The sequence below is a fragment of the Neomonachus schauinslandi genome, chromosome 3 (assembly GCF_002201575.2).
Source record: "Neomonachus schauinslandi chromosome 3, ASM220157v2, whole genome shotgun sequence".
NCBI lineage: Eukaryota > Metazoa > Chordata > Mammalia > Carnivora > Phocidae > Neomonachus > Neomonachus schauinslandi.
Genome location: NC_058405.1, coordinates 5279481 through 5303258, shown reverse-complemented (window position 1 = coordinate 5303258; position 23778 = coordinate 5279481). Strand labels below are relative to the sequence as shown.

The window sequence follows — 23778 nt, the reverse complement described above, 5'->3', positions numbered from 1 at the left end:
TTTCGTGGAGGGCTTGCTATCCTCAATGATGCCTTTTTGGATATTGCATGTATCTGTTGTATTCTGAAATCTCAAGAGGATATGTTTGCCTGTGGTTTCTTCATGGCTTCTGCTGAGCTCCTTCCATCTGAAACCACATTTTTCTTCCACTCTGGAGAAAGTCCTTTGCACATTGCTTTGATAACCTGTCCCTCCCCCACTCTCACTTTGTATCCTTTTTGGTTTGGCTTTGTTTTGTTTTGTTTTCTCCAAAAAGCTTATACTGGGTGGATCCCAGCCCTTCCATATAATGTTTCTATCTCTCATTGCCTTTGGTTTGCAGGTCTCTCTACGGGGCAGCATTTTCCTTGGGTGAGTGAATGGGGACTGAAAGGACAGGCTGAGGCTCCCTTTCCCACCACTCCCAAAGGCATTGCTAAGAAGGCTTCCTCACACTCCTCTCAGGAGCTCCTTCAATGTCATCACAAGGCAGATCCTTGGGTTTTGTGGGCGAACACCACCACTGCGTGTGGAGGAATGTGATAACCAGTTGGCTCAGGTTTCTGCTAAGAGCCTTCACTCCATCAGAGCGCTTCTGGTCTCTGTGTTCTCCTGATCCTGGCACATCCTCAGAACAAGCCATGATCAGCAGAGGGTCTTGCTGGAAGAACCGTGCCCTTCCCTGCTGTGGGCTCACTTAGAGCCTGCTCTCAATGCTCCCCCAATTCTGAGTGTCCTGGACAGTCTTACAACTGCCTTTTCCCTTCTAGAGAAAAAACATGCAAGTGTCCATTTTAATAGTGCCCCACTTTCTAAACAAAACAAAACAAAATGGTTTTGCCGCTCCTATGAATATATTTCGTTCTGTAGTTTTTATTTCAATTTCGATGAGATTTAGAGACAGATGGGAAGTAAAATTTTGGCTTCAGTCTGTCAGCTTAGACCAGAAGTCGCACCCATGGTTTGCAATGCAATGGTTTACTCATTACCAAGATAATTTTTCGCCACCATGTAAATCCTTAGTGTTGCAGAACATAGTGTTTCAATTTTAGTATCTCTTCATTTTATATTGGCTAGAAGAGTGATTTCACATGAATGCAATGTAGGATTTATTCAGAAATAACCTACAAAAACTATAAAATCAGCACTGGTATCCAAATTGTGTCTACATTTTTTAAGGTAAAAATAGTAAAATCAGTCATCTCTTGAGAATTTGCTAGTTTTCTAGGGTTCTTTTATAATAGGGCTTGTAAAACAATATAAAATGAGAGGTCAAGCTAAGAAATTTAGAACTCATAATGACCAAATCATAATGACCCTCTACAGAAAAGAATTAGAATCAGATTTATGAGTATCTGTATATTAGTAATTTTTATAGTATCTTTTTAAAGCAAGAGCAAATTTTGGTAATTAAGGTATTCATTTGAATAGTTTTTTTGAGGGGAGCAGTGGTAGGTGTATTAGATCAGTATGATGAGCAAATGCTAGCATGGCCTTGCATCTAATATTAATAGCATTGTATTACTTTTCTTCTAGTTGACATTCTTGAGAATAAGGATCACTCCTTCACCATCCTGGTGCTCTAACCACCTAACAGGCTGTTTATCCCCCAAAGAACAGTAAGTATTTGTTAGATGAGGGGAAGGAATCAAGGAATAATGCACCTTGAGTTGTAAGAGAATGTTTCAGTAAGATGAGTATATTAGATGACAAAGCACAAATACCTGTTATATAAAGGCCATTCAGAGTTGAAAGCTAACTGTGCATTAGCTAGAATATAAATTGCTCTAAAAACTGAAAATGATGCTAAATGAAATGAAAATCAAAAGCCCACATTAAAATGGCAGAGATGTTCTACAGAGAATTCACTCATTCATTAAGGCCATCAGCTGAGTCAAGAAATAAATTGGGCATTTGAAATGTCTTCATAATGGGTCCTAAAGTTTTCCAGGACTGTGCTAGAAAAACAAAGACTGTCTGCAGCCGGAGGGAATATAATCTAAACAGAAATCTAACACACGCTGTTAAATATCACATTTCACATTGTTATTTTCCTGAAAATGGTTATGGTGACATTCTCATTTTAAAAATTTATTCTAAGAAAATAGACAAGAAAGAAAAAAGTAATGGACAAAGAAGATACATTCTCACCAAATGTATCATTTTAATTTTCCACCCCTTCCCTAATGAATCCTTTGCTGGAGGCCTTGAAGGAGACTTTAGTGGATGGGGTGGAGGAGAGCCATACGGATTCCTGGAGAAGTCAGAGCGCTATGGGGTCTCCACAAAGCATCAAAACAAGGCAGGGTTCAGGGCTGTGGGTACTGTTGGGACAGAAAGACTCAAGTTCCTCTTCTTTATTCTAATAAGTTACCAAGTGCCAGGGGCTCAAGCAGAGCTTACAAGAGTCAGCAGAGAAAGGAATAAAAAATCTCAACTCCTTCTCTTTCTTCGCTATGAACCAACCCCGCTGCGAGATGCTTCTGTGGTCCGACTGCTCTCACAGATGGGAAGAGTGTTGGAGGAACTTCACGAAGTGCATTTCAGAAATTCAGAGAAATTTGTGTAAGTGTGTCATACGACTTCACATCCCAGGAGGATGAGAAAATGTTGGCTCTTTCTCATTGATGTTTCTGTGACTTCGTGCTCAGCACTAGCTAGTTCAGCAGCATTGACCAAGAAGCCCTGTGCAGAAAACTGTATGGTCCTTGTTAAGAACATGACCTATTATGCTCTGTTTCTATTTATTTTTGTTATTTTTTCTCCGTGACATGGCACGGTGGGCTCACTGATTATAAAACAGTGTCTTTGTTTAGTGTATATCCCACAGTCCTTTTTTAATTTGGAAATCCTTGGTAACTATGAGTCTGCAAAGGAAATATCCTTGCAAACAGGAAACTATATAAATAATTCTGTGGCTGTGGTGTCTCAAACCAGGAGTTGTAATTGAAGAGACAGTTTTGCTAATCCTTTGATCGGTCAATGTTTTTAGAGTACGAGCAACATTTCCTGCTTTTCTTTCTAAAAAGAAAACCAGACTTTCTCTGTAATCACAGAGCACATACAGAACTATCTCAACGTCTGCTTACACTCATGCATGTGCAGACAAACATTAATGGCTTCAAGGCAGGGAAACACCTCATAAGTAGACCCTGACTTCAAACATAGGCTTTCTTTTCAATGAGCGAGGGGAAAATTATTTTCCTAATTTCATGTACCAATTTTTGAAACATTATATGTGAAGAAAAACAGTTGTGACTTCAGTCAAAATGTCTTTACTCAAAACAAATGCCAAAACTTAAATTGGTAATGCTCTGACTATAAAGAAAAGCAAATATACGAGACCAGCTTGTGGACCAGAGGAGAAAATTGGTCTCAGTACTTTAGAGTCAATATTAAATTTAACAAAAAGAATATTAACTGGAACTACTGTCCACCTTTATTTGTCTGATTTGAATTGAACTGACTTCCTGTAGTTTCAACATGTAAAGCAGGGCATTCAAAGGAAAATACAGTCATATAAGATAACAATTTTCAAAAAGGAATTACAGAAACACTGATGGCAGGCAGGTGGGATTTGGTGGACGGAGTGTAGGTCCATTTGAAGACGATATCACTCATGGTTAAAAGGCACACTTCCATGAAAAATCAGGTTATATCTTATATTCACACATATTTTCCACTGAGTGAGATTCTGGCATGTCAGTTGCTAAAGGGAATGTCTCAGGCAGCAGCCCATTAATTGTTTATTTCCTTAGTTACAATGCCAGGTAGAGCAGCATAATCATGATTCATTTCATCCAATGACATCTTGAATTATTTCTGTTTTGCTTTCTGATTGTCGCCCTCTGGGGTTATTGGCTTACGTCCACCACTGAAGGAAAAAAACCCAAGTTTTAACAGAATGCAAAGGAGCCTGACAATGGTTGCCAATTAGCCAAAGAATGAGTTTAAGGTGATAGAGATAAAACACCAGGAAATAATAATAACAACTCTTCTTCCTCCTCCTCCTCCTCCTCTTCTTCTTCTTCTTCCTCCTCCTCCTCCTCTTTCCCTTTCCCTTCCTCTTCCCCTTCCCTTTCCCCTTCTTCTTCTTCTTTTTGAAAAATAACAGGATTTGACACTTAGTTACAACTCTTATTTGAGAGACTGAGAATATGGGTTTGGTAGAAGACCTACCAGCTGGGAAGATAGGAAGACTAGTAGGAATGCGTTGTGAAGTAAATGTCTCTCAGAGGCAATACAATATAAACTAATGTGTGGAGAAGGTACGCTCACTTGGTTCCCTCCACTTGACATCTGTGTTGTTTGATTCGTCAGCCATCCTATCCCATGTGGGCAAAACAGCATTCTTAAAAATTCTGTATTTCATGCAAGAAACAGATGCAGGAAAAGGAGAATGTGCATGGCTGATGACAGAAAGAAAGGAAGGAAAAAAGAAAAGATTATGTATTAAATCAAAAGTAGATGTTAGGAGGCAATAGAAAGGAGAAATAAAAAGAACCAATGTAAAAAAGTGCTAATATTGGTATCTAAAGAATTAAAAAGCAGTGAATTAAATCTTCTTCATGGATTTTATCTTTGCTTGGGAAATAACCTGTTTAAACCCAGGGAAATCTAGTTTTTCTGTAGCCCTTTCTCATGTCTATGCATTTGTGATAATAATACTCTCCATATTTACTTCCAAGAAAAGTTAGGGAGATATAGTGAATTGTGCCCTTCCTCCTCTGTACTCAGTTCATATTTTACATGTAATAATGCCAGTCCAGCTTTTCTGTAATTTGTTCACTTCTACAAATGAACATGTGTTTCTTAGGTTAGGAACCACATCTATTAATCTTTCTATCACCAGCATCTGGCACAATGTTTGATAATAGATGTATGCAAAATGATGCCCGCCCCCCAGAGACATCCACATCTGAATCCCAGAACCTGTCAATATCTGGTTACATGGCAAAAAGGAATTAGGGATGCAGATGGAATTAAGGTTGCTCATTAGCCAACCTTCAAATAGGGAGATTATCCAAGTGAGACTAATCTAATCACATGAGCTCTTAAAATGGAAAGAAGGAGTCTAAATCATGGGTAAGAGAGATGTGATGGGTGAACCTTCTCCACCGTTGCTGACTTTGAACATGGAGATGGGGAACCACAAACCAAGGGATGTGGGTGGCTTTTAGAAGCTGGGAGCTCTCCTAGCACACAGCCAGCACAAAAAGGGGACCTTGGTCCGACAACAGCAAGGGAATGAATTCTGCCGACAATCAGAATGATCAGGAATCTGGATCTTCTTCTCAAGCCTCTAGAAGGAACACAGCCTTCAGACATCTTGATTTTAGCCTGGTAAGATCTGTGTCCACAACTGTAAGATAACATATTTGTGCTGTTTTAAGCCTCTAAACACTATATTTGTGACAGTTTGTTAGGGCAGCAATAGAAAATTAATGCAGTGGGTCCTTAGAAATTTTTGTTGAATGTGTGAAAATGCAAAAGAAAATACTTAGGAGGAAAGGACATAGAACATGCCTTTTGGGAGGTAAAATATGGAGGAGAAAGAATATAATTTTTTAAAAGATTTATTTATTTATTTGAGAGATGGGTTGGGGGAGGCACAGAGGGAGAGGGAGAGAGAATCTTAAGCAGGCTCCATGCCCAGTGTGATCTCAGGACGCTGAGATCATGACCTGAGCCAAAACCAAGAGTCAGATACCTAACCAACTGAGCCACCGAGGCACCCCAAGAATATGATTTTAAATACTTTCACCACCTTTAAGCTTGGACATTTCTCTCTAGCATAGCAGGTATTTTACAATAAAAGCCAGAAGAGCTCATGACCTTCTGGAGTCAAGCGTGTGGTAAGAAAGTCACAGTGAGGAGAAGGTCAGCTATGGCAGTTACAAAGTAAAGTCCTGGTGAAAAGGACCAGTGAGTGAGAGCAGGTGCTGTGCGGCACAGGAAGTCAGATGCCATAGCTTCTCCTGTGGCTTTTCTTGTGGTTTCTCCCACTGGCTTCCATGGAAACTTGGGAAGGCTTCCTAATTTCCCTACTCTTCAGTGTTCTTATCTGCCAGATTTAACCATTGAGCTATTGTGTTGGACAAATATGAGTCAGGCAAGTCCCTGCCTTCTTCTTCACCCTGCAGACATTTCTGAGTCATCACTGGACTGGTTCCCAGTGACACTTCAGTTCTCCCTCAGTCCAGGGAACTGTCCTTGGAGCCAGTGTGAGACCCACCACGGCGCTGGGTGACAGCCAGGGTCCTTTTAGCCAAGAGACTTCACAATTTCAGAAAAGGAGTCCCCTAGTTACATGCTCACGTTTGCTTCTGTTAGTGCTACTTGATGGAGCTCATGATTTTTCAATACATTCAATGCTTTTCCCTGATGGCAGTTTATCCAAGCTTTCAAAAGTTACCTCTTTTTGGAAAGAATAACAGCAATGAACATAGATATAAACCATTCTTTTTGAAAGGATTAAGATTTAGAATTCAAAAGCTGTCCACAAATTTAGTACAACTGTTATATGTTATATTTCCTTCCGCTACAAGAGTAGGTTAGAAGTGATTAGAACAATCACATTTCCAAATGGAAGACAATTTATCTAGAGATGGAAAGTTTATTTAGCTAGAGTTTTTCCCCCCCCCCCCCCACCATTTACAATACACTTAATTTTTTTAGAGCAGTTTTAGGTTCACAGCAATATTGAACAGAAAGTACAGAGAGTGGCTAGATTTTTCTAAAACAAAAGTGCTCTAACAGCAGTTTCCTGAGAACCACAGATTTCAGATTCAGACTTTAAAATCTTCTAATTGTTGGACCATGAAAACATGGACACAGAACACTCTACAGCCTTTCAAACCACTTGTGCTTCTAAACTCCCTCAAAAGGAGATTCATGAAATTTACTAAAATAATTTTATCTTACAATTAAAAATGATCTGTAATGGTTAATACTCTCTTTTCTTCATTATTACTCTCCCTACATAAGTATTATCCTCTAAATCCTCTCTGCTGAGCTCTCTCATTGCCTTTATAATTCCTTTTTATTGCTTCCTCTCCTCTAATCCTCCAGAACTTTTGAAGTACACAAAATTTGTCTTCATATAAGACTTAGACATTATTCTATCCTTGAACAAACAATATTGAATGTATCTGTTTTACTCCAAAATTGCTAGTCATTGCTTGGAGCTGCCATGACACAGTGCCACAGAGGGGGACTTGAACAACAGGGATGTTTGGTCTCCTGGCTGGGTGCCGGGAGTCCAAGGTCAGGGTGTTGGCTGGTTGGTTTGCAGATGACTGTCTTCTCCCTGTGCCTCTTCACAGAGTCTTCTCTCTGTGTGTCCAAATTTCCCTATTTTATGAGCCTGCTCTTGTGGGACAACTCTGTCCCTTAAAATTGTATGTTGAAGTCCTAATTTCCAGTACCACAAAATGTAGTCATATTTGGAGATAGGCCCCTTAAAGGGGTGATTATTTTAAAATGAGGTCTTTGTGGGGGGGGCTCTTAATCTGATCTGACCAATATCCTTAGAGAAAGAGGACATTTGGACACAGAGGGAGACACCAGGAGCACATACGAAGGGAAGACAATGTGAAGACACCGCAAGAAAGTGGACAAACAGGAGACCTCAGGAGGAACCAAACCCACCAGCCCTTTGATTTTGGACTCCAGGCTCCAGGACTGTAAAGAAGTTAATTTCTGTTGTTTTGATCACCCTGTCAGTGGCATTTTGTTATGGCAGTCCTAGCAAACTAATGCATACATTAATCAATATTGGATGAGGGCCCAGGCTAATGACCTTATTTTAACATGATTACTTCCATAAGGACCCTACTTTCAAATAAGGTCACATTCTGAGGCACTAGGGGGTTAGGACATTAACCTATGAATTTAGGGGGCCAGAGACAGAATTATGACACTCAGTTTGATGGGGGGGTGGCATTTAAAATGTAAATCCCATAAGGTGAGATATCACATCATTTACTAGGCTTTTGTAAAGTCTCAGTGCTCCAGGCTGTGCTGACTAAGCGAGGTGCGGGATGATGGTCTGAACTCCATTCAACACGAGTCTTCATAATGCATATGGCGGGGATGGAACATGAAGGAACAGATCGCTTTAAAGTGAAATGCTGACTTTCTCTTGTCTCCACAGGGGGAATATTTTGTTAAAGTACACCTAACTGTCAGTCCCCTTTTGTGTGCGTCCTCGTGATGTCGCGGGCAGAGGGATACAGGCAGAAGGCACCTGCAGGCTCTCGGGACATTCCTCACACCACCCTGCCTTCCTGAGGCACTTCCCCACCTCAGAGGGCCTCTCCTTGCTTACAACGGGGACCACCACAGACCCCCTTGGGCTGTTACCCATTAATTCATCCATTAGGTAGTTATCTACTGAGCACTCTGTGTAAGGCACTTTTGTGGGCCCTGGGGACACGGTCAGAAGCAACATTAAGTTCTGGCCCCATCCAGTTCACTGTGAGGTGGGGAGGATGGGCCGGTCCTGCGTGAGGAAGTGCCCTCCAGCACAGCGGGGTTACAAGACAGCGCACAGCCCAAACTCAGGGTGCCAGGGGCCTCCTAAGAGAATGACAGATGCAAAGGGTTAGCCAGGTGAAGGTATGGAGAAGGGCGTGCCCGGCAGGGGCAACGCTCTCGCTGGATGGCATTGAGAGTGCGGGGCACCATGGGAGAAGGGATGGCAAGTGAGGCTGGCAGGGTAAGTGGGTCACAGGGGATGAATCTAACCTGGTGCAGGAGCTTAGGGACCATCTAAGGGCACCAGGACTTTGAGAAAGGGGTGATCCTTGCCCTGAATGGGCCACATGGTGAGTTTCTTCCAAATGCTGACCCAGCAAGCCCACCTCCACCTATTGGTGCAGCATTTACCCCACAGATAACATCAGAAGTGTAGGAAATGATACAGCACCAAAAACAGCTCTTGCCAAACTGGATTTAATAACAGATTAGAAATTACCTAAATAAAATCTTAAAAAATTTTTTTTTAAAAAGCCATCGATTTGGAACTGGTTGGATAATGATACATTTCTAGCCGACAACTGTGTTGCCAGGTGGAGTGGGGAAGGACTTGGCTTCATTTCCACTCCTTCGTATCTTTCAAACATTGTGCATGTGCACGTATTACCAATTTGAAAATAAGCAAATACAATGTACTTATTTCAAGTGTATGTCCTAGCTGCTTTAGTCTCAGTGATCATCAGTGGGATCATAAGATTTTGCTCCTATCCATGGATGCAGTGGGCAGCAACTCTACTGTCAAACTGCAAGATGGAAGAGCAGGGGGGTGAGTGGGGCAGGATGCAGTGCCCATGAATACCGACCATCCCGGCAGACAGAGAAGGACATTGCAAGAGAAAGGACAGCTGGTGAAAAACTAATGTGGCTTTGTATCCAGTTCCTGAAAACTGGCCTATACCACACCGTGTGTTTGGCAAAGACGTGGACTTTAACTTATGTGCATGTAACATTAGACCTTGGAAGAGATCAGACTCCACATTGGCTCTGCACGTTCAAAATGGGACTCTACATTTTTAAGTGATCTCTGCAAGAATTCGTGATGCAGGAAGAAGTAGATGCTATCTCAGGACAATTATTTCTCTTGTGGTTGAAATTATTTTAATTTCCTTTGCAATGTTTGTCCCCAAAGGTGGAGGAGGGAGCTGGACTTTTTGGGGCTTTCCAAGCCCACATACACAAAGAAAGACAGAATCATGGAAATGTCCCAAGTCAATCCAACAAAGCTTTGTTTCCCCTCTGATAATGAAATGTTCAGTAAGGAGGGAATGCTAATGAAGGGTACCCGGAACCCTACACTCACTAGAGGGAATGACTGTCGTGGGGAAGCCAGGGTTTTCAGACTCTGTGCTTGACTTTGGGCAGCATCACACCGGTTAATGAAGAGACAATATGGCACATTTAGGACTGGAAGGTAGTGCAACCAACAGGGTAATTAAGGCAATAAAACCGTTGTCTTAAATAGCATCCTAGAAGTTTTATTCTCAACCGGGCTTTGTATGTTCAAGCTTTCCTTTGGGGAGGTTAAACATTACATTCCATCCATGCTGTCTTTCCTAAATTGGACTCACTCCTGTTTTTGGAATTGGCTTTAAAGCTAAATTTAAAGCCATGCTTAAAAACCGACTGTCGATTTTTAAACATATTTCCTTTTATAATTACCTGCATTACTTGTGAAATTTAGCTCTTTTACTTATATGCATATTTAAATACATATGTGACTTGTATATATAAATTAATTATATATATATGGCTATATGTCTGTGTATGTGTGGATGTGTACGCACTTACACATGCAGATAAATCTCCTAAAACATAAAGAGAATGTTGTAGACTGAAAATTCTTTTCTTTTTTTTTTTTTTAAAGATTTTATTTTATTTGAGAGAGAGCATGAGTGGGGAGGTGGGGCAGAGGGAGAAGCAGACTCCCCACTGAGCAGGGAGCCTGATCTGGGGCTCGATCGCAGGACCCCGGTATCATGACCTGAGCCAAAGGCAGATGCTTACAGTTGGAGCCACTTAGGCGCCCCGATGAAAATTATTTTCAAAGAAAATTTAAAAATTATTTTGAACAGTGACTGCCTCATAAATATAAAACTGAGTTTCTAAATGATACTAATTTGAAGAAAGTGTACATTGAAGACATGTTCTAATATTATTTTCCTAAAGAGTAGACATTATGATTACCTGATAATCATATTATTATCAATTAACAATCACCATCTCATCTGGTAATTTCAAGCCAAACCATCAAAAAAAGAAAAAAAAAAACCAGAGGAGTTCAAAATTGAGAAAAATTCATTCATTTTCCTTTTTAAAGTTTATATAATGTATTATTTCTTTACAGGACAAAACATACATTTATGACCAAACACAAAGTAGAAGAAGGTCATTTAGATGGACAATATTTACACGAACATTTTAGAGACTTTGGGTCTTTGTCATGACCCTTCGCACTAACACGTGTGCATGTCTGTGTGTATGCAACCTAAAAACCTTGTTACCTGATCTGAAAAAGTTAGCCGTCTCCGCACATTTTCCAGAGACAAGAGCTTGGCAGTTCTCTTTCCTTCAACCAGAAAAAAAATGGGCTGGGCAGAGAACACTTGTAATGCTCATTTTTAATGTGATAGGTGATGTCGTGAAGGAGGGCGTGTGTGTTGAACGGCTGAAGACGTGTTACACAGGCTGTGAGTTGGGGTCGGTCCTCTCTTTCACCTCCAGACCCACTCTCTCCAGTTGTTGTGCGGGAAGAAAACAACAGCTTGCAGGCTAATCTCAGGATGGGCTGACGGGTCATTTCCTGTTGCGCTAGTAATACAAACACTGAACTAACAGCCAGGGAATGTGGGTCTATTCTTCTTTCTGGAATAACAGTGTTCTATCAGACTGCATGACTTCTGTAATTCAGGCTGGTTCTGAAATTGACTGACTTCCATAATCCTGTAAGATACTTGCAATGTCTAAAGCAGCTCAGTATCCAGAACAGCTCCAAGGAGGATACAGCTGATTCACAGAGATGTTGAATCCAGACAAAGCAGGGACACAGACCTTCATTAAATAAGATTTTGCTTGCTCTGGAAGATCCTTCTTTGCCCAACCCTTCCTAACTGAAGTTTCAGACTTTGCATTCCTCCCTTGCCTTACCTCCGTACCCACCACCATGCCAGCTCTAAGTACTTCTGAGTCTTATCAGTCCCACGCAGGTCTGGGAAACCTGCCCGAGGACGTGTATTTCATCCCCCTTCTCGCTCTAGAGAGAATCTCTGACAGTTTGATTCAACTTCCACCTAAGTCTACACTAACCAACTCGCCGTCCCAGTGGCCGGCACCGCCCCTCTGTTAGGGTCGCAGTCAACAGCTCTGGCTTGAACAGGGGGTGGCCCTTCATCCTGGGTGGTTCAGAGAGGACTAGACGTAACTGTCAGATACAGGAAGCGTCCCTTGTGCTGTAGGTTAAGGGGCGACTGTGGGTGGATGTCACTCGCAGCCTCCCTAGGAGGTGGCACCAGAGAGGCTAGCTTTCTGCTCAGTCCACCTGCAGGGCTCACCTACCCGATGGCAGGCCAGGAAATGGACACAGGTGCGGCCCTTGTTGGCTCTCCTGAGCAGCAAGCTCCGAGCTCACCGTAACCCAGGCTGCATGCTTCTTGGGGCTGGTTCCACGCCTGGTTCCTTGACGTTCCCTGGTCTAACCCCTTCCAGTTCTTCTTCTCTTTGATCAGATGAGGCATATGGATGGAATACGGAGGACACCTTGAGCTCTGTTAGAATTCCCCCAGAGTTGGTCCCGGTGAGCAGGCTTGTGAAGGGTATGATCCCCGTTATCAGCAAGGTGGGAACTAGATGATTTTATCCACAGTTCCGCCTGGGATCATTCAGGAGCCAGGTGTCTTTCTGCCCCAGTGGGAATGAGCGTGGTCTTGCTTTTGCTCTGGAGCAACGGCACTTTCCACAAGGACCATGATGGACCAGAGATGGTCCCCATTAAACTCCGGATTCTGTTAGCCACTTGGAGAGATGAGGACATGGAAACCTTCTAGAGGGCATGACTTTCCAAAATTCACAGTTATGGGTAGAATCCAGACATCCTAACTGCTATTCAGTGCCTGTTCCCCACATTATCCCTTTGTTCGAGGCTAGCCTGAGCTGTTGGGAATATGTCGGAATGGCATCGGGAAAGACAGTCTTGAGGATGAAGAGCTGAACTCAGACCTGAATATGTGAAGGTGAATAAACCTCAAAAAGTACCATGTTTTAATGGAAGAAGACGTCCATAATACACAAAGTTACTACATTCTACTTAAGTAGAATTTTTTAATAACCCAATTTCATTTTTCCTTATTTTATTCTAGTCATGCCATCTCCCCTCAAATTTCTCTTTTGGCCTTATTTTTTTACATATTGATTAGAAGGTCTGTGACAATAAATGGCGCTGTAACAAAAGTGTCAGTTGGTCATTCTGTTCTCAGAACTGCCCCTCCTCCACGTTCTAGGAAGCAGTGAAACATATTCACACACTGAGGAAAATACAGAAATTTAAGACAGTGCAGGTGTACAAATTAAAACCCATGGGCAGCTGGTTTTTCCACTACCATACTTCTTTTAATGAGAAAATCTTTTATGTTACTAAAAAAAAAAAATCTTTATCAGCTCCCAGTCATGTCAGAAGTGGATTTTGGAAGTAATCTTTCCCAGTTGTGAATGCTCTCATGTGAATTATGAGACATAAGACATTAAAAAATTCCTCTTTAATTTGAACAATATGCACATCAAAGGATTTCCTCCCCTCTTTCTCTCCGGAGGTCCCTCTCCTCCTCATGCCTGCAGGCGACCACCGCCGGCTGCAGTAGCGCAGCGGCGCCACCAGGGGGCGCGCGTCCTCCATCACGTCTAATCAGCCCTCTCCCCATCACCAGCAACAGCACCACGGCGTTCCCCCCAGAGACAGAAACATCACCTTATTCTTGTCACAGCCCCCAAAAATGCAATGCAGAATTTACAGAGATTTCTCAAAATATGTTTTATCTCCTTTGTCAGTAACCCCCAGCAGACCAACTTTACTTTCTTTCTTCCAATAATTTATGAAAAATAGAGCAGCAAATCCTGTCGACTCTATTTTATCTATCAATCAAATAGTAATTTTCGTAATGTTTGTTACCATAGCACCCACAGCCTGTGATCCTCTGTTACTTCTGTTTCCCTCATGTTGGTTCACTGTTACAGGTAAGCAATCAGGGATTTCTCCTGGGTATGCTAGAGCGAGGCGAGGGAGGGTGCAGGGGGAAACCCGCATAATTACCACAGTGATGGGTTGACATCTAGAATCTACGAACAACTCCACCCCTGCACTTTGAAGATGAAGAAATGGGGTTTCTAAAATAGCAGTGCATTATGTGAACTGAGCTCAAGAACAGAACCCACCTTGGAAAGTTTTAGCTCAATAATGCCTAACATTAAAAGACAGCTTTCACCCTGACAGCACGTCAGAATTTTTCCCCAGTTAATTTTTCAAATCCGCCTTCAGTAATGTGTCTGTTCTATTCTTTAAAAGAAAAAAAAAAACCCAAGAGCAATCTCAGGCAAAGTGTCTTTCCTTTATCTCCTAAAACAGAATCAAAATTAAACATACACAGAGGCACTCTTCCTGTTGTCTACGTTTGTGGTTAGAACATTTGGCCATGACCTTCTGCAAAATCCTCAGTCAAAGACACTGAATAGCAGTAGATATGCATTCTCGCATATTTTGGCTATTTTCGTAAGTGATGGGCTTACTAAGGATCATAGACACATGAAGTAACAGGTGATCAAAACAAAAAAATTCAAAACATTCAAATTTAGGAGATGGGTAAGTAGTGTAAACATCATAAACAATGATGCACTAAACATTGAATCTAATAACTGTCACCAAAGCTGAACCCAAGGGCTGAGATGCCCTTTTTGGGCAGATGACAGGAATCCTGAGTGTCAGTATATAGGTAATAAAAGCATCTATGAGAGGAAGAACTGAATGTCCTATAATCCCACATCCCTAAAAGGCTGGATGCAGAGGACTCTATGGAAAAGTCATCACCACACCACTGGTTTGTTACCATGGAGAAGAACCTTGAACAAAATTGATCCTTCCTCAGACAGCATCTGGCAATAAGCCATCTGTAGGAATGTGCTTACTGAATCCTTTTTTGAGGCTGATTCTAGAAGGGTTCTCTATTCTTCTGGAATTTGTGAATTGGATTTATTTCCAATAGTAGGGAAACCTCCATATTAAAATATGTGGAATTTGGGGCACCTGGGTGGCTCAGATGGTTAAGCGTCTGCCTTCGGCTCGGGTCATGATCCCAGGGTCCTGGGATCGGGTCCCACATCGGGCTCCCTGCTCCTTGGGAGCCTGCTTCTCCCTCTGCCTCTCTCTCTCTCTCTCTGTCTCTCATGAATAAATAAATAAAATCTTTAAAAAAAAATATGTGGAATTTGAAGGGCACTCCATCTATTCATTCAACTCTTGATGATAAATGATTATATATTTTTCACTATAGAGAATGGGAAAATTATCAAATTAAAACAAAAAAGAGGAATTACTGAAGGCAAGATTAAGACCAACCTATTGGTTAATTTCTTTTCATAGAACTGTGTTCAGTTCTATCTCAATAAGGAAGAAGTCCTACAGGTCTACGACCGCTTGAGAACATGCAGAGTTGCTGTGAGCCTGCCATCCCAGGGGGCCTTAGGTTATCTGCAGCCAGTTGGGAAACTAGAAAAAAAAAATCCTATTTCTCTACTATATTTAGTCCAATCCTGCCTGAGTACTGAAGACATTTCATTCAAAATGCATAAAGGCACCTGACATGATTCATATGCACTCCATCTAAAAGGTGACTTATTTAGATCTTCATGTCCATCTGTAAGAGATGAGCAGCCAAAAATTGTGTGACAATGTTTGAGAATAAACGCTATACTTATAAAAGTCTTCCTAGTTTCTCTAGAAATGTGACAAGCCCCTTGGTCCCTGGGAGCTGTGTTTTGGGCTAACTTCTTCCCAGAAGGATGCTATTCTGGGGGTCGTGTTTGGAACCATCCTCAGTAGTGACAAGCCAGCAAGTGACTGGCCTCAGTAGAAACATCTCTCTTGTTCAGGTCCAGCAGCACAATTCAAGGGACATCTGAGGGAGAAATGGTGGCTGCTAGTTACCAAGAGAGATAAGAATTCTTCAAGAAGGCCTGGGTCACACCTTAGAAAAGAAGCTCAATCTGAAGATTAGTATCTTTTTTGTCAAAAAATTTTGTAGAACTTCAAAATAAAATGCCTTCAGAATTTATTTTGCACATTTTTGAGAAGCTGAGTAGTGAAAGGAACAAGAGCTCAAGGGAGAGTGGTGAATGAGGAGTTAGGTTCTGGGTACTGAGTGATGTTCCCGAAAATCTTCTAGGCTCCATGGCATTTTCTCCGAACTCAGTGACACACCTCCCTTTTCCTGTCTCTTTCTTGTAATGATATAGCCATGGCTATGAAAAAGCTGAATTTTCAAAACTCAAAGACAATTAAGACTATAAGGTGGAAGACAAATACCATATGATTTCACTTACATGTGAAATCTAAAAAACCAACCAACCAACCAACCAACCAAACAAACAAACAAAAGCAGAAACAGACCCATAAATACAGAGAATAAACTGATAGTTGCCAGAGGGGAAGGGTGTGGGGGGATGAACAAAATGGGCGAAGGAGAGTGGGAGGTACATACTTCCAGTTATGAAATGAATAAGTCACAGGAATAAGGCATAAGAATATAGTCAATGATACTGTAATAGTGTTGCATGGTGATGGATGGTAGTTACTCTTGCAGTGAGCAGAGCATAATGTATAAACTTGTTGAATCACTATGTTGTACACCTGAAACTAATGTAACACTGTGTGTCAACTGTACCCTGAAAAATTACATATACATATGGTGGACTTTCTGCCCATGTTGGGCGGAAAGAGATCATATCCCATCTTTAGCTTTCTGATGACTTTGAAAGTGTACAAGGAAGAGGGACAAATATTCAAACCTATATCAGATCCACACACACAGATTAAAGAGCAGGTACAGGAGAAGATCAAGACAATGATCTAGTCCTTCATTTGAGGTTTTGAGGTTATTGTCTACTTTGAGAACCTGGTGAAAGCTTCTGATCTTCTCTAGGAAAAAAAATCTGTATGCATGTGAATGAACAAACATACAACCTTTACATGAAATGCCACAAGTTTCTCTGAAATCCTAAAATCATGGACACCTGCTTGACCTCACAGTCAAGAGCTGAAGACCTTATCTGAATGACCATTTATGGAAAGTTTTTTGTGAATGTCAAGTAAATTAACAGCCTGTGTCGGATGAATATCGGCTCAAATTCAAAGGGAGATGATACTAATTTGTTTCCTTCCTTCTCTCCTTCTTCCTTTCCTTCCTCCTTCCCCTTTCTTTTTTGTCTCTTTCCCTCTTCTCTATCTCACTCTTGCCATGTCTTCCCACCAGAGAGGAGCTGGAAAAATGGCCTCAGCATTCAGTGAATAACAAAAATGATTGGTAAATCCATTTACATTCTACAAATCACTTTCTTATGTACAATGGCTATTGCCTTTTGATGACATATCTTGTGCTTCTCTCTTACCCATAATCTTCATAGCAAATGTGCCTACAGGGTATTACCTATTACTAATTTACTAATGAGGAGCTACCTGATGGCTCAGAGAGAATGTATTTAATAGAAATAGGACAAAAGTCCACGTCTCGTAGCTTTCACTTAGATGTTCTTCCCACAAGACTGGGCAGCACAGGAAATAGTCATCCAGTTCTTAAGGCAGATTCTTAAGGGACAAATTTGGTCAACTGTCTCTTGATAGCTTATCACTTAGAACAGTATGGATAATGGATAGGTACATGAATACGTGATCTAGAACTAATTTGATAAACTCTCATGTTGAGCATCTCAATATGGCACCCTTTTAGGGGGTTTCATAAAGTCTAATGCATGAAGGAGCCTTTCATGTTTCTCGATATGTATGGTAGCATTTTATCCTTAAAACTTGAAAATTAACCCTGCCGCAACTGAAGCCATCTAGCAACAAGGACCACACAGCACTTTTTGTACTGATGTATTGTAGAGCTACAACCCTGATCATCACATCACCATGGCCAAGTGTCTTGTTCTCACTTGTCTACTCACCATTTATTAAAAAAAAAAATTACTTTTGTTCTTTACATTTTATTCTGTGTCTAAATTATGTAATGCTTATCAATATCCAGAAACTGAATGCTGATATTGGTGTTTGGCCCAGTCTGAGACATTTGCTGAAAGAAGTAAACACTGTTAATTGGGAATATAATATAAAATTGTATCCAGCCCTTATTGTGCATCTCTAACACACACACACACACACACAAACACGAATAACTTAGGTAGACAGTTCTTTATGTTCTCGACACTTATTTAAGATAAAGGAACACAAAACTTCTCAGAAAAATAGTCCCATGTGAAGAAGCAGCATAATTTTACTGGCCTTGTCACATCCTCTGTTCTTATGTAATGCAAAGATGCGCACAGCATCCAACTACTCTAAGTCAGATTCAAGCATACCTCATGATTGCTAACATTTTCCCCTCAGAATTATCCTTTTGCAAAGCTAATGCCTGTGGGTCACAGGCACTCTGTAGATAATGTGACCTTTCCAGACCAAGTTCTTTCAGGGCACCTATGAGGAAAGCACGGAAAACTACCAGGCATATCTTCAAGGTTACATCCATCTGCAGAAGGAAACAACAAAGCCAGCCAGCGCCCCCAGGAAAGTGGAGCAGGGGGAGAGGCTGTGGAGCCACTCCCACCATCACTACCTGTACAGATGAAGCTGGAGAGTCCCCCGTAGATGACTTCATCGTTGTCGGGCAATATAAACGGACACCTCGTCTGAACCTCCAAACAGTATTGCTTGCAAGGAATTGTCTTTCTGCAGTTAAACTGAGCGACTTCAAAGTACTGGGAACACAGCCAGGCTTTGTAGACAATCTGAAAAAAGAGAAGAATAAAAAATCGGGAGGGATGACAAGAGTTCTGTCTCTAATACAGGACATGCTGTACTGGGAGAAGCATGCTGTGGTGCCAAGTGGATCATAAGGAAACTCTCATTTCCAGAAAGCTCTTTTACACAATGACAGCTGCAAGTGATAACAACGTAGCAACAGAAGTCTGCAGTAGAGCAAAACGTTATTGGAGTGAGCCTTTAAGAGAATGCAAAAGGTAACACGGCGTTTGAGTCGATGTAGCTCATCAGAACCTGAAGCTTCGAAATCCAATGACACAGAAAGTTAAAAAAGAAAAAAACAAAACATAATCAACTGTGTGGTCCCCTGTAGTCATTGACTGCAGTGTGGGAGGGGAGTCCGTTCTGAGCAGGAAGTCCGTCTACCTATGCTTCCAGTGGACACTAGGTGGCGCTGAGTCCTCTGCCACCAGGACCAGCAGGCGGTGCAGACAGAGTCGGCCAGCAAGAGCTTCAACTCCAGGCGCACAGAGCGAGAAGCAGTGGGCACTGCATTTAGGACTCACATCCAGTGCACTAAAAACCTCATCCTCCCAAAGCCCAGAAACACCCAACCTTGGTCAGAACTAACATGCGTTGGTGTGTTTCGGAGTCCGGGAAGGAAACCCCATCAAAACCACAACTTGGACCTTTGAGAAGTACTGCACGATCCACATGAACATGTGTTAAGTGTTTAGTTAACTTGATAAAATGTGAAACGATTCTGGCTTCATTTATCTCTTTGTTTTTGATAGCTATTTAGGAAAATAAATATTGAAAAAACACCTTTTTCTATTATAAGGAAACAAGCTGCATCTAAATCCAAATAAAACAAAGAGAAAAGCACCCATCTACAGTACAGATCACTGTGATTCGGGTAGTTCCCAGATCTTAGGCACGGAGGGTTGCTGTTTGTCTGTTTCTGGGGTTAATAATATTCAGGGAAGATTTTGTCAACTCTGTCTTACTGCGAAACGTGAATGGTTTGCAGTTAAACATCGCTAAGAGCTCATGAACACTTGCCAGTAAGAGCAAGAACAGTACCTAGTATTTATCAACTTCATACCCTGTTCTAAGCACGGTTCGTACTTTTTCCCCAGGTAATTCTTTTTTTTTTTTAAAGATTTTATTTATTTATTTGAGAGAGAGAATGAGAGACAGAGAGCACGAGAGGGAAGAGGGCAGAGGGAGAAGCAGACCCCCTGCTGAGCAGGGAGCCCGATGTGGGACTCAATCCCGGGACTCCAGGATCATGACCTGAGCCGAAGGCAGTCGCTTAACCAACTGAGCCACCCAGGCGCCCTTCCCCAGGTAATTCTTAGCACACACCTAGAAGGTAACTATGAGTAATGATTTGCATGCAAATAATAATTAGTAATGGAAGTAAATTAAAAATCCAGAATTCAAACCTACTTTCTATCAGATTCCAAGTCCTGCATCTTCAAAAGTATGCTATGTTTAATCTGAAAATGCCTTTTAAGAAAAACTTATAAAATCACGAGGGAGTTGGCAAAATCAATCTGACATCAGCACCAAACTATGTGTGCCTGGCCAATGTCCGTTTGGTGTTGAATTTTTATTCATAGCTTTGCATTAGTTTGATCAAAATGAAACTTTATTCTTTGATCAAAGGTGCCTTCGTGGGGGTAAAATGGGATGCATGTGAAATTCAGATACAAGTTTAGACAGCTAAGAGTCATTTACTTGCTGTCATCAGTTATTTATTTATTTATTTATGATTGATTGATTGATTGATTTAAAGTGGGCTCCATGCTCCCAATGGGGGGCCTGAACTCACAACCCTGAGATCAAGACCTGAGCTGCGATCAAGTGTCGGATGCCCAACCAACCGAGCTGCCCAGGCTGCCCCCATCAGTAATTTATTCATAAGGGTTTATAATTCCTTAAAACTTGACAGGAAAATATACAAATAATTTGTACTCCTATAGGTCTTTTGAACAGGTCTTCACATAAACGCATACGTTAGAAAAAAAATGCAACAGCTGAGGGAACCCCTGATTTCTTAAATTTCAATGTGGAAACTACGGGTTCGGGGGTGTGAATGTGGGCCACAGGGACAGAGGTGGCGGGTGGGGGCTGTGCTGCCATGCTGTCAGAAAGAGGCTGGAAGGATGAGTTTCAGAAGAAAGGAGAATGAATGGTTTTCCAACCATACTTCGGGACAGTTGCAGATTGCTTTTCAAACTGCTTTTGGTACTTGTGCAATCCGACATAATATAGCATCTGATATCATCTGATAGAGGACATTTATGACATAAACCAAGTCGTAATCTAGGGATGGCAGTTTCTGTCTTGTGAGTCCTGGCTCTAATTTCCTTTTCTCAGCATTAGGGGAGGTTGAGTGTATAAAAAGTGCTAACAGTAAAGTGCCATTATAAGGAATGCTCACATTCTCCATACTTCTGGGTGGGTTGTAAAAAGTAGAGTTCCCTCTTTGCTCTTAGGGAATGCCGCTAGGTAATTCCAGAAAGTTGCAGGTATTTTTATGGGCCAGACTGTGCTCTCCGTTCCACCTCCTACTTTGCTTTTGCACCATTTTTCAAATTCAAGTGGTTTCTGAACAGCAAGTCCCATCCTGGCCCTAGTAGAGCCCATCTTGGGCAGGGCTCTGTCCCCTCTCAGAGACAACGGGGTATCGCATACCGGAGTCTTCCGGGAAATACACGTTCTCTTTGCAGTAGGCCTCCTTGGCATCACCCAACTGGAATGGATCCATTTTTATCCTGGTTCCTTAAATGCTACTTCAACTATATTTCCTTTGCAGATTTTTATGTAAAGGCCTAGTAAGTAACGAAAGCGGTTTTTATAAATATCAGGTAGTAGTTACGGATGAAAGTGCTCAGGACTCTGGACCTTCCACAGGGTGATAACCACCTCTCTGGCCAGACGCATCAACAGTTCTTATGCACCAACTCTGAGACTTTCAAAATGTAATGGAAGATTCCTCCTCTGAGCCTTAAACATCTTCTAAAATTTTAGTGCTGGGGATGCGAAGTACGAAAGGATTTTCAAACCAAAGCCCATGATGAAAAGTAAATATAGTCGTCTCTTTTCATAAAAATTCTGTATTGTGAAGAAGGTTAGGAGTCTTTTTTTAGGATGGCCTCGCCTTCTCCTCTAGAGAGAAGAATTAGGTAATTGCTTTTCTAGGTGTCCTAAATGGTATAAATAATTATACGATGCTGAACAATAATTTGGGAAAGAAACAACAGGCGCTCCATTAAAAGTTATTTTAGGGACTCCAAAGCCCACCTCCATCCCCCCAAAGTGGAAAATGTATAAAAACGAGTCAGCATAAAGCAAGAGTTTCTTAATAAGTATGTTTAGAGTTTCACTCTGGGCTCAGGTGAGGGGATGGGGTAAGGAGACAAACTCCTGGCTGAACTACATCCACCCACACCCCCTCCTCGAGGGCAAGGGACACTTTTGTGTCTGGAGAGAAATGTTTGCCAGGGAATCATGCTCAGGAAGGACGTCTCAAATGATCCCATACAGCTCATAGGGAACATTCTCAAGTCATAGTCTACCAAAGCAACAGACTAAGTGATAAACATGGCCTAAAGTTTCCCCCTAAGGTCAGGAACATGGCAGGGATGTCCACTATCACCACTGCTATTCAACATAGTACTAGAAGTCCTAGCCACAGCAATCAGACAACAACAAGAAATAAAAGGCATCCAAATCGGCAAAGAAGAAGTCAAACTCTCACTCTTTGTAGATGATATGATACTTTATGTGGAAAACCCAAAAGACTCCACCCCAAAACTGCTAGAACTCATACAGGAATTCAGTAAAGTGGCAGGATATAAAATCAATCTGCAGAAATCAGTGGCATTCCTATACACCAACAACAAGACAGAAGAAAGAGAAATTAAGGAGTCAATCCCACTTACAATTGCACCCCAAAGCGTAAGATACCTAGGAATAAATCTAACCAAAGAGGCAAAAAATCTGTACTCAGAAAACTATAAAATACTCATGAAAGAAACTGAGGAAGACACAAAGAAATGGAAAAACGTTCCATGCTCATGGATTGGAAGAACAAATATTGTGGAGATGTCAATGCTACCTAGAGCAATCTACACATTTAAGGCAATCCCTGTCAAAATACCATCAACTTTTTTCAAAGAAATGGAACAAATAATCCTAAAATTTGTATGGAACCCGAAAAGACCCCGCATAGCCAGAGGAACGTTGAAAAAGAAAAGCAAAGCTGGCAGCATCACAATTCCGGACTTCCAGCTCTATTACAAAGCTGTCATCATCAAGACAGTATGGTACTGGCACAAAAACAGACACATAGGTCAATGGAACAGAATAGAGAGCCCAGAAATGGACCCTCAACTCTATGGTCAACTCATCTTTGACAAAGCAGGAAAGAATGTCCAGTGGAAAAAAGACAGTCTCTTCAACAAATGGTGTTGGGAAAATTGGACAGCCACATGCAGAAGAATGAAACTGGACCATTTCCTTACACCACACACAAAAATAGACTCCAAATGGTTGAAAGACCTCAATGTGAGACAGGAGTCCATCAAAATCCTAAAGGAGAACACAGGCAGCAACCTCTTCGACCTCAGCCGCACCAACTTCTTCCTAGAAACATTGCCAAAGGCAAGGGAAGCAAGGGCAAAAATGAACTATTGGGACTTCATCAAGATAAAAAGCTTTTGCACAGCAAAAGAAACAGTCAACAAAATCAAAAGACAACCGACAGAAGACAGAATGGGAGAAGATATTTGCGAATGACATATCAGATAAAGGGATAGTATCCAAAATCTATAAAGAACTTCTTAAACTCAACACCCAAAGAACAAATGATCCAATCAAGAAATGGGCAGAAGACATGAACAGATATTTTTCCAAAAAAGACATCCAAATGGCCAACAGACACATGAGAAAGTACTCAACATCGCTTGGCATCAGGGAAATCCAAATCAAAACCTCAATAAGATATCACCTCACACCAGTCAGAATGGCTAAAATGAACAAGCCAGGAAACACCAGATGTTGGCGGGGATGCAGAGAAAGGGGAACTCTCCTACACTGTTGGTGAGAATGCAAGCTGGTGCAGCCACTCTGAAAAACAGTATGGAGGTTCCTCAAAAAGTTGAAAATAGAGCTACCATACAATCCAGCAATTGCACTACTGGGTATTTACCCCAAAGATACAAAAGTAGGGATCCGAA

At 41.5% G+C, this 23778-nt stretch overlaps 1 protein-coding gene across 1 annotated transcript in view; it reads right to left on the bottom strand.

The window, feature by feature from the left end:
* Nucleotides 1-23778, bottom strand: part of NALF1 (NALCN channel auxiliary factor 1) — a 607715-nt gene that overhangs the window by 10310 nt on the left and 573627 nt on the right. The window contains exon 2 of the mRNA XM_021696027.1: nucleotides 18384-18555. Coding sequence (XP_021551702.1) covers nucleotides 18384-18555 — 172 coding nt within the window. The remainder of the gene's footprint in view (nucleotides 1-18383; nucleotides 18556-23778) is intronic.